This window comes from Notamacropus eugenii, chromosome 7 (assembly GCF_028372415.1).
Source record: "Notamacropus eugenii isolate mMacEug1 chromosome 7, mMacEug1.pri_v2, whole genome shotgun sequence".
Lineage (NCBI taxonomy): Eukaryota > Metazoa > Chordata > Mammalia > Diprotodontia > Macropodidae > Notamacropus > Notamacropus eugenii.
In genome coordinates, this window is record NC_092878.1 from 165,369,697 (window position 1) to 165,384,059 (window position 14,363).

Below are 14,363 nucleotides of genomic sequence, written 5' to 3' on the forward strand. Positions count from 1 at the left end.
AGTGCCCAGGGAAGCTAGTAAGTGTATGAGGTTGGATTTGAACTCAGGTCCCCTGTCCAGTGCTTTATCCAACTGCACCACCTACCTGCTCTCTGTTCTCTAATTCCAGACTCACACCATTGACTCCATCACGTCTCCCTTTAGGTTCACTCTTCCTAGTGACATGACCCTGCTCAGATCCTGTAACCTCCTGGCCCCCAGGTCTTTCTGGTCCCCAGCTCTACTCCTCCATTCCCCTCAGCCCCCATCTCGCTAAGCTTCTCTTTGCTCCCCTCTTAAAGGAAGAGGTGACCTTTCTGTCTGCTCATCCTTTGTGCCTCTGACCCTATCCCCTTTTGTCTCCTCTGGCAGCTTCTCCCTTCAGTCCTCTGTCTGCTGAATCTTCAGTCTCTTTATTCACTGATTCCTAACTTGCAGCATGGTAAGATCTTTCCCACCCTTAAAAAAACAATCTTCCTGTAACCCCACCAGCCCTCACTCTGATATGCCATATCTCTACACCCTTTCACACCCAGACACCAAGAAAGAACTATTTCCACCCATTGCCTCTGCTTTCTGACCTCCCACTTAAATGCTCTTGCAGTCTGGTTTCCAGCTTTATCACTTAAATGAAACTTCTCTCTCCAGAGTAACCGTGGTAAGCAGGAATCTCACAGTGGCAGCGTCCTGTGGTCTTTCCCCAGTCTGCATCCCCTTCTTACTTTCTCTGCGATGACTCCTTCTAGATGTTCTCTTTTCCCTGGGTTTTTGTGACTCTCTCCCCCTGACCATTCCCCAGTCTCCTTTGCTGGATCATCCCTGAACCCTACACCCTATGTGTGAAGGTGCCCAAGGGTTCTCTGTGAGCCCCCCACTTCTGCCTTGACATGCTCTGTTAGTGATCTTATTAGCTCCCTTGGGTTCAGCCAAAGTTTCTGTATGGACAATTCCTACATCTAGACACCTGAACCCCAGACACTCATGAATGCCAGTCCTGCAGCGCTGCCTGCTTATTAGAAACTCTCAGCAGGATGTCCCACAGGCTTCTCAGCGCAAGCTGGTCGTGTCCAAAGCAGAAATCATCGTCTTTCCCCTACACCTTGCCTGCTGCCTCACTTCCCAATTTCTGTTGAATGGGGCTTTCTTGTCACACAGATTCACCACTGTGGGGTAGTGGAAGTGTGCTGGGTCTCCTCTGAGATGGAGAATTTGGGCTCAAATCCTGCCTTGTGCACTTACTACCAGTGCGACCTTGGACAAGTCACTTAAGGTCTTTTGGCCTTGGATTCTTCACCTAAAATGAAGGGGTCAGACTAGGTGACCTCTAAGGTTCCTTCTAGCTCTGAGTTTTTCATCCTCTGCTCCTTGGAGTTCTTTTCTCTGAATCTTGACCTGGTTGACCTGGATCATTTCTCTATAAATCCTAGAACCAAAAGTCAAAAGAATTTTTATCCAGGGTATAAAAACAGTTGTGGGGAGTACATAGGGAGGACCTATAGCAACATAGGCACCCTGGGATATGGGAGGAGGGGACAGTCTGATCCTTGCCACTGTAAGAGGGCAACAGAGGTCCAACCAAACGTAATGGGTAGGATGGGAACAGCTGACAAGTCAAGGCAACAAACATTTATTAAGCACCTACTGTGTTCCAGGTGTTGTGCCAACGGCTAGGGTTACAAAAAAAAAGGCAAAAGAGGTGGGTACCAGCGCCCTATGGCAAAGCCCCCACTCATTGTGCTAGTTACAGCTCACTAGGGGCCCTGCCAACTAGTCAAGTTTTTAATAATCAGATCACCAAGAACAAAGAAGACTTTTAAGTCAAGTGTTTTGAAAACATATCCTGAGATAGAAGGGTTCAGCTGAGATCTGAGGGTCCTGGTCTTAAAAGAAAAGCTGCCCCCTTGGTCTCTTCCATGAAAGTTCTCTTCCTGAGAATGCTCCAGCTGCAGCAGCTGACCAGTGGTGACAGGGTGGCTAGCCCTGTTCCCTTCCACGAGAAATGTCAGGAAATATCACACCGTATTTGTGCAAGTGTTCAGCCCATGACTCACAATGCAGCAAATCTGCGCCCTTGGATACCATCCAAGGATTTGCCAGAACTAATCCTCCTTCTCCTTGACAACGTCTGAATCACAGTGGATTTGGATTTCCCGTGAGGCTCATCAAGGGGGAGTCTTTTCCCTAATACAGCAATCTTGTCCTCTGTAAAATGCAGACAAGTACCCTGAGCCAAAGGCATCAGAGGGAGGGCTATAGATAATCAGACCCCACTGGCTTGTGGGGAGGCCCTCTGGCCATATCCACAGCTTAGAAAGGTGCTTTGACTTGTAAAAACATACAATAAATAGCGCTAGGATTCAGTCCGACTGACCCAAAACCAAGCATACCATGCAGTAAACTTCCTTGGGGGGAATTACAGTAAAGCCAGCTGGGATCCTCAAGGATAGAATGGGATAAGGTCAGATGCACAGGGTCAGAGCCCCTTCCCACAATGCACCCAGAGCTCAGGAGTTTGCAGGTGGGCTCAGGCAGTTTTCAGGGGCTCCCACCACAATACCTTTTTCTTGGTCATTGAGGACTTTCTTCTCTGTGTTTATGAAAAAACCCAAGTAATGCTTCTGTTTTCTTCCCATAGTTCCACCCTTCTATTTCCAACATCTGGACCATGTTGGCAGGAGGCTCGACCACTATGAGAGGCCAGAGCTCTCTCTGGGATCTTATGAATATGTTGCTACTTTGGATTACTGCAGAGTAAGTGTTTCCAGCATCACAGAATAAGTGTTAGCTTGTGATCTTCAGAGGTATCAGACCTCACTAAGGAGCGATCAGAGGCCTGGTCTCAGAAACAGCAGAACCTGCATTCGGGTCCTGGCTCTGTTTGCCCTAGTCCAAGAGAACAGCCTCTATATCATAGAGTTGGGCTTTCAATCCAATTCAGTAAGCATTACTGAACCTCCTCTCTGAGGCTCAGCACTCTCTCTGACACGGACACCAGCAATGGTACAAGGAGTTTCCAGGCTTCTGGTTGCTGGAGACCAATTAGGAAGATTACATTCACCCAAGGAAGGGGTGAAGAGGATGGACCGCTATCAAGAATACATAATGTCTAGAGCTTTGTCCTTAGGCACAGAAATGTAGAGAGTGCAGAAATTTAAAATAATCTTTTTAAAAAAGAACCATGCCCTTTTAATACTTTGTTATAACTCCATGTTGAATGCACTTGCCCCCTTTACATCCATGGCAAAGTGACTGAGCCCTGTTCAGTGTGGGGTGGAAAGTGGATTGGAACTCAGGTTCCAAGAACCGAATTCAATTCCCAAGTCTGACACTTAGTAAATGTGTGATCTTGATCCAGTCATTCAGCTTCCTCTGTAAAATTAGTGGATTGGACCACATGGCCTCTTGTGTTCTCTCAGGCTCTTTGATCCCATGATTCATCTTCCCTGACTCAGCTAGAAATAAATGTTTGTTAAAATAGGAAGCAGAGCTACCCGATGGTGCCCTTTTGGCAACAACCTCCAGCTTTTAGGTCCTCTAATAACTGATTCCTCACCCTTGCCTCTGCCCCCCACCCTTCCTCTGAATTGGCACATTTCCTTCTTGTATTATTTGCAGATGTGAAGTAGAAAGTTGATTTGAGAGTGCCAGTGCTTGCCCCAGGCATGCCAAAAATGCTGGCAAAGGAGAAGAGGTGGGAAGAAAGAGGTTACTGGGGAAAAACAATTAACAAATTCACAAACTCTGCCTTAGCTGAGATTTTTTTCCAAAGATAAATTGATTAAGTCAAATGAGGGCTTTTTTTCCACTTACCTGCCTGGCATTTCCTTTTGGCCTGGCCTCCTCCCCACCCACCCACCCCCACACCCTGTTGGTGTTTCCTAGTTCCACAGAACTTTTAAAGGAGTTAACTGATTGTGGCTCCATCCATTTTACCACTGGAGGGTATCAAGATATACCTGACCCTCTACAGGTGAGTCCCCCAGATCACATGACAGCCAGTGGAAGGCCCCAGTGTCCTTCTTAGCAGATTTCGATCAGATTTGCTACATGGATAGAAGTTAGAGAGATAATGGCTTACAGAAATAATTTTAAAGAGGTTAATTATTTTCAGTAGTTCCAATTGTTTAACATTGAGTTTCCCTCAGTGACTCTGTATTCTAAGCATCCATGATTCCCAGAGAACATAATCAGGGAGAGGGAAAAAAAGCGTTAGGGTGCATTTAGCTAGAGAGGAGTTTTTGACTCTGTGTAAGTTCAAGGGAGAAAGGCTGGACAGCTTTCCTTGTCTCGTGGCTTCGGTCCAAATGAACAGTTTGGCCTGGATGGTTCATTCCAAATGATCAGATGCCTTGGAGGTTCACCTTGACCCTGAACCTCCACTCTGTCGCTTACCCCAGCATGGGTTGGAGGAGGGGAGGGATGATCAGAAGCTGCAATCATCATCCACCCAGATGTGTTTCCACAAACAGCTAAAATTTCCTAAAATCAATTTTTTACCAATGGCAAGTGGTTTTTCATCATTCAAAGAAAATTCCCAGTTTTATTTCAGTGAAAGTGCTTTACCTTTTGACAAACGGTATGCTTAATTGTTTTTTTTTATTTTGGAAACAATAATTTAGCCATCATTTTGCCAGAGGGAAAGTGCTGCTTCATTAAATAGGCTCAGAACATGGGGTGAATTTGCTTAGAAAGTAATAATGGTGAATTCAGTTCGGTGGGTCCAGAAAACCACAAACTTTTATGAGGTTTAGACATAGAATCCTTTAAAGGCTCAGCAGAATACGTTAGCCTTATTTGTGTGATTTACTTAGGTAATGAGAGGAAATCTGGCAGAGTAGACAGGGAGTCAGCTTTGGAGCCAGGAAGACCCGGATTCAAGTCCCGCCTGTGATGTATACTGTCTGGGGGCCTTTGGACAAGTTATTTAATCTTGGGGGAGACCTAGAAAGACAAAAATACAGTCCCTGCCTTGAAGGAGTTCACACTCGAATGAGGCAAGCAAAAATATGCAAATATTTATGTGCATCCCAGCTACACACCTGGGGGACCAGAAGATGCCTCCTGCAGAGATGGGGTCTGAGGTGAATTTTGAAGCCAGAGAAACCAGAAGTCGAGGTGAGGAGGGAGGGCAGACAGAGAGGAGTAAGGTTCAGAGTCGGAAGATAGAGGGTCATGTGTAAGGAATGGCAAAGAGGTCCATGTCACTGGATTCTAGGGAGGAAGGAGCAGCAGCTTCTCATTTTTACCAGACATGTGCAAAGTTAGCCAAAGCCCTCACTGACATGCTGCAGGCTGGGCAGAAGGAAAAGAAATAAGGCTTTTCTGAAGCTTCCTTCACGATGCCACCTTGAACATGAAGCCTTTCTCAGCCTCCCTCCTTAAACCATATGTAGGTATGTTGTTGCCCACATCAGAAAGGGTGCTGTGCTCTAGCAGCAAAGCAGAATTGAGACAGCACAAAGTAAACACAGGATGCACAAATTTGGAGTAAGACCCCAAATATTCACTCGGACCATCTGTGCCCAACCTGTGGTAGAGCATTCCAAGCTCGTACTGGTCTGGTCAGCCACAGTCGGACACACTGAAACTTCACTTTGTCATGGTGATGTCATCTTGGCCCTCTTCAAGAGCGAAGGACAACCACCACCTTAGATGTATGCATACTGGCTCCCACAGAATGGGAGGATGGAAGACCTGCATCTTCCAGTTACTAAGCATTTGTTGATCGTGTTTTTGAGGGCAGAGGCTGTGTTCATTCTGGGATATACTGAGTGTGAGCTGATTGGAAAGGATGTGGGTGAGAATGTCTACTAGACATTTGGCAACGTGAGTTTGGGGCCATGAGAAGAAGTGAATCGCACCACTCAGTGGTGGTCCAAATTAACACAGGCCTACATTATGAAATAAATTCTGTGGAAATCCAGGGAAAATGCAAGGGACATTTTAATTGACGTTATAAGGGTAGTTGACAGCTCCCACCGGCCTCAATTCATCTGTTTCCTCAGCCCACCATTGATGTGATGCTGCGTTGGGAGGGAAAGCCAGATTCCCAATGCTTACACTAGTAAGAGATGGTTTGGGATTGCCTTTTGAACTCATCCTGTTTCTTACTGGGAGTCATGATTACTGATATAAAAGCAAAAATGGCTATGCTTCATAATGCCCTCCTCCCAACTGCCCTGGGAGGTAGGCATTGCCAGCATTATTCTCCCCATTTTACTAATGAGGAAACCAAAGCTCACAAAGAGGAAGTAATTTGCCCCTGATCACCCAGCCAATAAGTGCCAGAGCCAGAACCTGGACCTTCTAACCCCAAGACTAGGTTTTTTTTTCCCATTATGCCTCACTGCTTCTCCCAGTGACATGTTATAGCTAAACTCATCACAGAATCTAGTCTTCTCAGAGGTCACAAATGACCAGCCTGTACCAGCATAGGAATCCCCTCTACAATGTCCTTTAGATGTGGAATTAATTTTTTTAAATGACTAAAGATTTTTACCATTCATAATTATAACAAAATGCAGAATTTGCTTGATAACATCGAGGTTTGTCTGCTGTCGTAATATTAAAAGTGAATTTAGTGCTTCCTTCTCTGGCACGAGTCCATAAAGTTGCTCTGAGGGTTTTTGTCTCCTAAATATTTTTGTAAGAGCAGAAGTGAAATCTCTTTTCCTTAACATCCTGTCAGACAGCAGTGAGTACTCACAGCTAGAATTCTGAGGGGCAGCAGCTGGCCCAGGTGACGAGGTCTCTGCTGAGACAGATGGCAGGAAGGAGCAGCAGCTTTTCATTTTTACCAGAGACATCGGCAAAGTTAGCCAAAGCCTTGCCAACACGCTATAGGCTGGGGGGAAGGAAAAGAATAAATTTAATTCTGAAGTGTGAGGATATCATCTCCTCAAAAGTAGCGGTAATAATAATTATTCTAGCTAACGTAGTACTTGAACATGTGCAAAGTGCTTTACAAATACGATGTCATTTGATGTTCATAAGAACCCTGAGAAGTAGAGGCGATTATCCCCATTTTCCAGATGAGCAAACTGAGGCTAATAAAGGTTAAAGTGGCTTGTGCAGGGTCACACTACTAGTAAATGTCTGATGGAATTTGAATTCAAGTCCTTCTGACTCCAAGATTAATGTTCTATCTACCATAGAAAGGCAAGGAAGTTCAAAATGCAACATGATTCAGAAGTTTATTGTTCCATTTAACTCAATGCAGCAACTTTTTGTAGGCTGTGATGGCTCCAGAATAAGTCCTTGCCCTCAATGAGCTTACATGCAACACATGAGTAAATAACAAAGTATTTCCAAAGTACATTTAAAATAAAGTACATTTAAATAGTCTGGTAGGGGCAAGGGAGGCAGAGAGATGGAAGGGTCAGAAAAGGCTTCAACCAGGAGGTCTCACCTGAACTAAGCCTTGAAGGGAGCTTGCTTTCCAAGAGAGAGAGAGGTGAGATACATTCCAAGCAAAGGCTCAGAGGTGGGAGATGAGATGTGGTATATAGGGAAGAGAAAGTTTGGAAGTTTTGATGGAAAGTTGAATGTATAAGCAGAAGATGAGAAGTAAGCATGGAACTATGCTGTGATTTCACAAAATAAGACAACTAGGTATTCTGGGACAGACCCTTGAGAGTAGAATAAAGACATGCTTGAGTAGCTCTGCCTCCTACGGGCCAACCACCTGGGCTAGTTCTAGGCTTGAGCTCTTTGAGGAGGAGGAATCTCCTGATTGCTCCAGGCTGCCAAGAGGGAAGGCAGCTCCCTGGGCCCTGGTATAGAATTATTCTCCAGAATTCTGAACCAGTCCCTGCTCTGTGGGGGTCAATGCCTGAGTCACACTACAGCACTCACCATTTGTCAGGGAGAATCACCTTGGGACTCTATGACCACGAAATCCCTGGGAGGTGGGAAGGAAGGCTCAGGCTCCTTAACTGTCATAGGCTCCTCCATCTGGAGCTGCAAGGGCTAACTGGAGGCCATTTAGTGCAAACCCCTTATATCTACAGCTAAAGAAACTGAGTGAAAGTTGGTTAAAAGACTTGTCACATGAGTAGTTAGCATCTGAGGAGGGATTTGGACCCAGGTCATCTGACTCCAGATCAAAGATATACATGTTAAAAGAACTATGAGTTACCATCTCATCTCCATCAAATTGTCAAAAATTGTTCAAGGCAATGAAACTCAGGGTTGCAAATAAATAGACGCCTTTGTTCATTTCTGGGAACTTAGAAACTTTTTGCAGAGCAATATAGCAGGATTCAGGAAAAGTTCTCCAAGTAATCATGTCCTTCTATGACCTTGGAAGACACGAGTGAGGCTGACGACTTTGTGCAGCTCTGCCTCACTAAAATCCAATTCACACCAGTCAGGACATCATCCTGTGAGGTCATCAGTCTTCAGAAATGAATGTGAACTGCATCAGAAACAAATCAAAAACTGTGCAAAGATTTTTCTTAGCAGAATTATTTATAATAGCAAAATAACTGGAAATAGAGTAAATGTCTTAAAATGGAGTGGCTAAATAAATTGTGGTATATCATTGTGTTAGCATACTATGATGCAATCTAGAGAGGTAAGGGTGAGGAACAGTAAAAAAATCAGAAAGGTCTGTTTAGAATTTTAAAAAAAGAAAGCAGAACCAGAAAAGGAAAATGGAAGAACACGAATGACCGAAGAATCCCGGTGTATTAGTCGTAAAAGTTAGTATTTCTGGAGTGAAGATTTGCAAAGCATTTTATGTGTGTTATCCCATTTAGAGGGGGTGATGTCTCCATATATTTCATGCATTAAAATGAATTAACTTAAATGTTAGTGGTTTTTAAGGAAATTTAATTAGCTGTACTAGTGTACAGCCTGAAGCTTATGATAAATCATCTTTTAAAACTGGGATTGATCCTTTGAAACCCAAGGACTCCCCAGTGAGCCAGCCTCAGGCTCACCCTAGGATCAGGAAACCATAAGGTCCATGTCTTAGTCATTTTTTTTGGCAGAAGCAGCTCCACCATGGAGTCAGTTATGAACTGTAGTCCTTATGTCTGAATTATTCAATGAAGCCCCTGATGACCATGTAGGGCCTTGTGGATACTGTGATTGTTCCATAGACAGACCTGTGCCTGTACTGATATGTCCAATGTGCTTGTGTCCCACAGAACAACAAGCCTCCCAACCCGCCCGCCTACATCTTCATGATCGACGTTTCCTACAGTAATGTGAAGAATGGGTTGGTCGGGCTCATCTGTGAAGAGCTGAAGGCTGTCCTGGACAATCTTCCAAAGTAAGGGGCTACGGTACATGTTACACCATTGGCCATGTTGCTTAGACAGGGGTTGACTAGAAATGAAATTCCCAGAGTGAAAGCTCCATCTGCCAATGCAGATTACAACCCCTCAGTGACTTCAGTAGAATAAAATGACTTGCCCACTGTGGAGTCAAACAGCCAGGAAGTGCTGGAGGCTGTATTAAAATCCAGGCTTTCCTACCTTGAAGTCTAGAATTCCTTCCATTATACTATACTGCCTCTTATCTATATCAAAAGCAGTTTTTTCTAGTAAAAAAAAAAAATTCAGCCTAATATTTTAGAAAGCATGGGGAATCAATGGGGTGGGAAAATAGGCTGGATTTGGAGCCAAAGGACCTGAGTTCAAAAAAGGACTGTGCCACTTACTACCTACGTAACAAATTACCTAAACTCTCTAGGCCTAAGGCTGGTCATTTGTTTGGAAATAAAATAGCCAATCAGACTAGGGGGTCCTTAAAGCTCCTTCCAGTTCTAAATCTGCAATATTATGATCTCCAAAGCAAACCCACTCGGCAGGCCCTCTCTCCATCTCTCCCCGAAGCTCATACATTTCAGCACAAAGAACAGGCAAAGCTGGTGGTGGCTTCCATTCAATTACCCATTGCTTTCACTCATTAGGCAATTCCTTATGGGGCAGCTATGATCTGTAGGGCATTGTGCTGGGTGCTGAGGAAGACCCAGAATTCAGCTAAGACATAGTTCACTCTCAGGCTAGTAGAGGGAGAGGAAGCACACATGGAAAGGGATGGTGAGCACCTTGGAGAGCACCAACCTAAGGCATTAGGAAAAGTTCCAAGGAGATCTCAGAGATCCCAGTGCTCTTCCCTGGTGGCAGCCCAAGCTACTGGCCGTATTTCCGTTGTCCAGAGCGTATGGCCATCCCTGCCCCCACCATCAGCCGTTACTGCTTCTGCCTCCTATAGATGGTTAGCCATCTGCATATTGGAGATAGATTAAGTCATGAAGATGATCTCATTGTACTATACAACTCACTAGTTTGTAAACTTTAAAGATCTGCAAGGAGGCAGCATGGTGCCACGGAAGGAAGCCATAAAGCCTGAATTCAAATTTCAGCTTTGTTACCTGTGAGGTTGAAGGCTTCTCCAGGCCTCAGTTTCCTCAAAATGAGGGAATCAGCTGAGTGAACTTTTCTCAGATTAGAATCATAAACTCAGAGAACCCTTGACTGGGAGCTAGAAGGGACCTTGGAGGGCATCAAGCCTGGCTATGGAAGGGCAGCCCCAAATTAGCTCAGCTCCTATACCCACAGCACAACCTTCCACTCTCCATCTGTGATCTCATAAACTGGGTGATAGTGTTATTAGCACCAATTAGGAGCTGAAGCTATTGTCTGTAAGGAAGCATGTCCCATTGCCATGTCTTCATGGATTCTGGGCCTAGAGGATGGAGCCCAGTGGTGCCCCGGTTGCAGCCCCAACACCCTTACCCTTGGCTTCTGTCATGCGCTCTCTTCTCCACCAGCCTGTTCTGGTGAGTGCCTCCTTCCCTTAGCTAAGATCATAGGCCTGGGTCTGCAGGTTACACAATGTTGCACATGTATCTCCTACACTTCTGTGCACATGCGACAACCACCCCTGAACCTAGGCCTTGTTTGTGCCTAAGAACCTAAAACCCTAATATGACAGAGATTGGTTTAGAGGCTTTGAGTGAGAATGCTTAGAGTCCAGCCAACAATCTCAGACAGTTCCTGAGTGAGAAATGATCAGTTAAGGGAGAAAACTCCAGAGGGCACTTAAAGCCTGGTTACTTCCTAGGCTTATCAGTCAACGATGGCCTTCTTGCCAATGGCATTTCCCTCCCAAGGCCAGACTTTAAAAAGGTCCAGAGCTTCAGAAAGAACAATTAAAAATTCCCAATGTCGATAAATATCCTCTCCCTACTTCTTTACGCATCCTTGCTTGAGTAGAGTAATACCAGTAATACCAGAGTCCCCAGATTCTCCTCCTGTTTACCCTAATGAACATATCTGGCACAATGAAGAGACAAAGCCTGCAGCCTGGTGGGTGCCATTCAGTCGAAACTGAGCTTATTAAGACCCCACTCTGGACAAGGCAGTGCCTGAGCTCAGTGCTACAGGTATGAATGTGAAACGTGTCATGGTTCCTCCCTGCATGGAGCTTAGAATCTGCTGGGCATAGAATCTGGGTGCAGACAAGTGCAGTGCAGAGGGGAGGCATGAGGAGGACAAAGGGGGCAGCCGGACGATGGCTTGTACAACAAGCTTAGAGACAGATCATTGCCTCTGGGACAGGATGGGGATCCATTCCTGGAAGTGGCAGCATTTGATTTGGGGCTTTGAAATATGGGCAGGAATTCCACAGTGAATTCATCAGTAGGGTCATATGGAGTGCTTTCTCTGTGCCAAGCACTGTGCTCACCAGAGGGGATTCAGGATCAGAGTGAGCTTGCCCCTGACCCAATGGAGCTAACATTCTAACAGGGGAGACAACAAGGACATAGGTAAGTATGTACAGAATAAAAAGTCAGTTCAAGGCAGTCAGATACGGGATAATTAGAAAGGCAGAGACACTAACAGTTGGCAGAAAGGGAGGGCCCCAACAACTGGGGAAATCAGGAACAACTTTCTGTGGGAAGTGGCATTTAAAATGAACCTTAAAAGTGAGGAGGGACTGTGTTCTAGGCATGAGGAACTGCCTATGTAAATACATCGAGGCTGGAAATGGTAATGCTTGAAAAAGAAACAAGAAGTAGGTCAGATTGGCAGAAACATGGAGTATGTGAAATGATGTAGGCAGGGGCCAGATCATGAAGGATTTGAAATGCCACTAGCCTTCAGATAGAACATCTAAGCTGTTGTTAATGCAGGAAAAATGAATTCATTTGCACTTTGGAAAACAGAAGAAAAAGTTGCTCCTTGAGACCTGTTCTAATAGTGGGGGTGGGGGCCGGGTTTGGTCGCTCAGCTGCTGCTCAGTCCTCTCTGGCCCACCTCACCCTCTCCTCCTTGCCTCTGGGGAAGCGGCTTGCTGGGCAGTGGGCTGGTCAGAAGGCCTTGGGCTTGGGTTCCACCTCCCAGACTGATGAGCCATGTGGCACTTCACTTTCCTTGGGTGTAATATGGCAGTGATCCCTCTACTGCAGGCCTTGCTGGGTTTGTGGGTAGTATGATGAAGAACTGGGAGGGGCTTGGAGATGGTCTGGTCCGGGTTCTGGTAAGTGCTAGAAGTGCTTTTTGAACCATACCATGTTCCCTAAAGCTTTTCTTGTTTTTAGTCTGTTGGGACTAAAACGTGGGGCCTCTGTGTCGGGGTGGGTAAAGAGGCAGCCAAAGAGCCAGACCCACATACCCCCCCAGCCCACCTCCCTCTGCCAGGCCCCCTGGAGTTATAGCAGAGGAGACTAAGAATTGTGAAACGTGTTCCTTAGACGTGTTTTAATAGTTCAGCCTGCTGAAGATTAAATCATTTTAGGACAACGCTTCTTTGTTTATCAAGGTTCCTCAAATATGTTCCCATGGAGGGAAGCCTGGTGTTTTGTAATAATCAGACATTCAGATTAGATACTTTGAAATCATTAATCGTAGCTCTTAAACGAACCCAGACAGCTTCAGGCTACTTCCTGTTTCATATCATTGAAAAACAGTCGAGCCCAATGGGAATTCATGTTCCACATTCTTCGGTGGGGTCATCTCTGTATTCCCTTCTTCCTTTTATCTACCCACAACCAACTATGCCCAACAAACACCACCCCTCGTCTGCTTCCTTCCATCCTGAAGAGACAGGGCATCCAGGAGCTGCTCTAGGCCTGAACTGTCCCCTCCGAACCAGAAGAAGGAAAGGGCCCCAGAGATCTGCCTACAAGTGCCAACATGGCAGGGGGGTCATGCCTCCTGTCTCCTCCAAGGCAGACACACTTCTGCGCAGCTGTAGGAAGTTTGCTGTCCTGGAGTTTCCCATTCTTCCATTGGTCTGCACTACACAACACAGTCTGGCTCCTTTTCACCCATTCCTCTTTCCACCCCCTTGGGGCCACAGATGTCTCCGTAGGAGACAAGCTACTCCATTTCTTTGTTGATCTCGTGGTTAAACTCTTGTCTGGGTCAGTGCCTCTGATTCACCCCTTTATACCCTACATCCCTGGTGAAGTATTTGTAGTTGTGGAGCTACAATATAGGATTTTAGTTTTCAGTCAATAATAGAACATCTGTAGGTATATAGAAAAGGATCAAAGAAGTGTAAAGTAGCGAAGGACCTTTGAGATCTACCTTACTGTACAGGTGAGGAAACTGAGGTGTGGGAAAGGGAAGGGGTGAGTTCTTCAGTGTCCTAAGAAGGTTCACGTGGCAAATCCACTTCCTTAGACTCACACTTTTATATATAACAACCAGACACAGTCTGCCTGTCTTTCTGTCTCTTTGTCTCTCCCCTTCCTTCCCTTTCTCTCCCCTATTAATTATAAGTCTCTGTCTGCCTCTCCCTCCCCTTCCTTCTCCTCTACAAAGGAAGGGGTAAATTTGGATGACCAAAAGTTGCCCAGCTGACCTGTATTTTACTGCCTCCTTTCTCCTGTCTCCTCCCCTCCCCTTCCCTCCCCTCTTCTCCTCTCCCAACCCCTGTCCGGTCCCCTGTCCTCTCCCAAAACCTTAAACCTACTAAACTCTGAAAGTGGGACCCCAAGGGGCCCCTGCCAAGTGCTCCTGGACTCCCCTAGCTTTAGAGTGACTCTCAGTAGTAGCTGTTGCTGTTTCCCACCCAGCCTGATGTCTTTGTTTTCTTGACCTCATTAAAGGGGCCATGCCCGGGCTACTTCTTAAATAGGCCTATTCAATGGTTGGGCATTGCCTCACCCTAAGTGAGTACCTGCAAAGACCTAAAGGGCCCAAGGTCTCCCAGTGCATCCTGGGCCATCTCCAGTCATCCTGATGAATCACTGGATCCAGATGGCTCTGGAGGAGAAGTGAGGGTGGTGACCTGCACAGCCCTCCCTCACTCAAAACAAAGCCAAGTGCAAGTCATGTCATCATTTCTCTGATGGCATGACCTTCTTCAGCAACGAAGGACAAACACAACGAATTATAAATTAAAATGTCTGTGTGTGTCTG

The 14,363-nt window shown here is 45.7% G+C and overlaps 1 protein-coding gene across 3 annotated transcripts in view; it reads left to right on the forward strand.

Moving 5' to 3' along the window:
* The window catches only part of SEC24D (SEC24 homolog D, COPII coat complex component), a 105,433-nt gene that overhangs the window by 62,453 nt on the left and 28,617 nt on the right, over positions 1 to 14,363 (forward strand). For all 3 annotated transcript variants that reach the window (XM_072625372.1, XM_072625373.1, XM_072625374.1), the window contains exons 10-11: positions 2,615 to 2,730; positions 9,132 to 9,256. In XM_072625372.1, the coding sequence (XP_072481473.1) occupies positions 2,615 to 2,730; positions 9,132 to 9,256 (241 nt within the window). The remainder of the gene's footprint in view (positions 1 to 2,614; positions 2,731 to 9,131; positions 9,257 to 14,363) is intronic.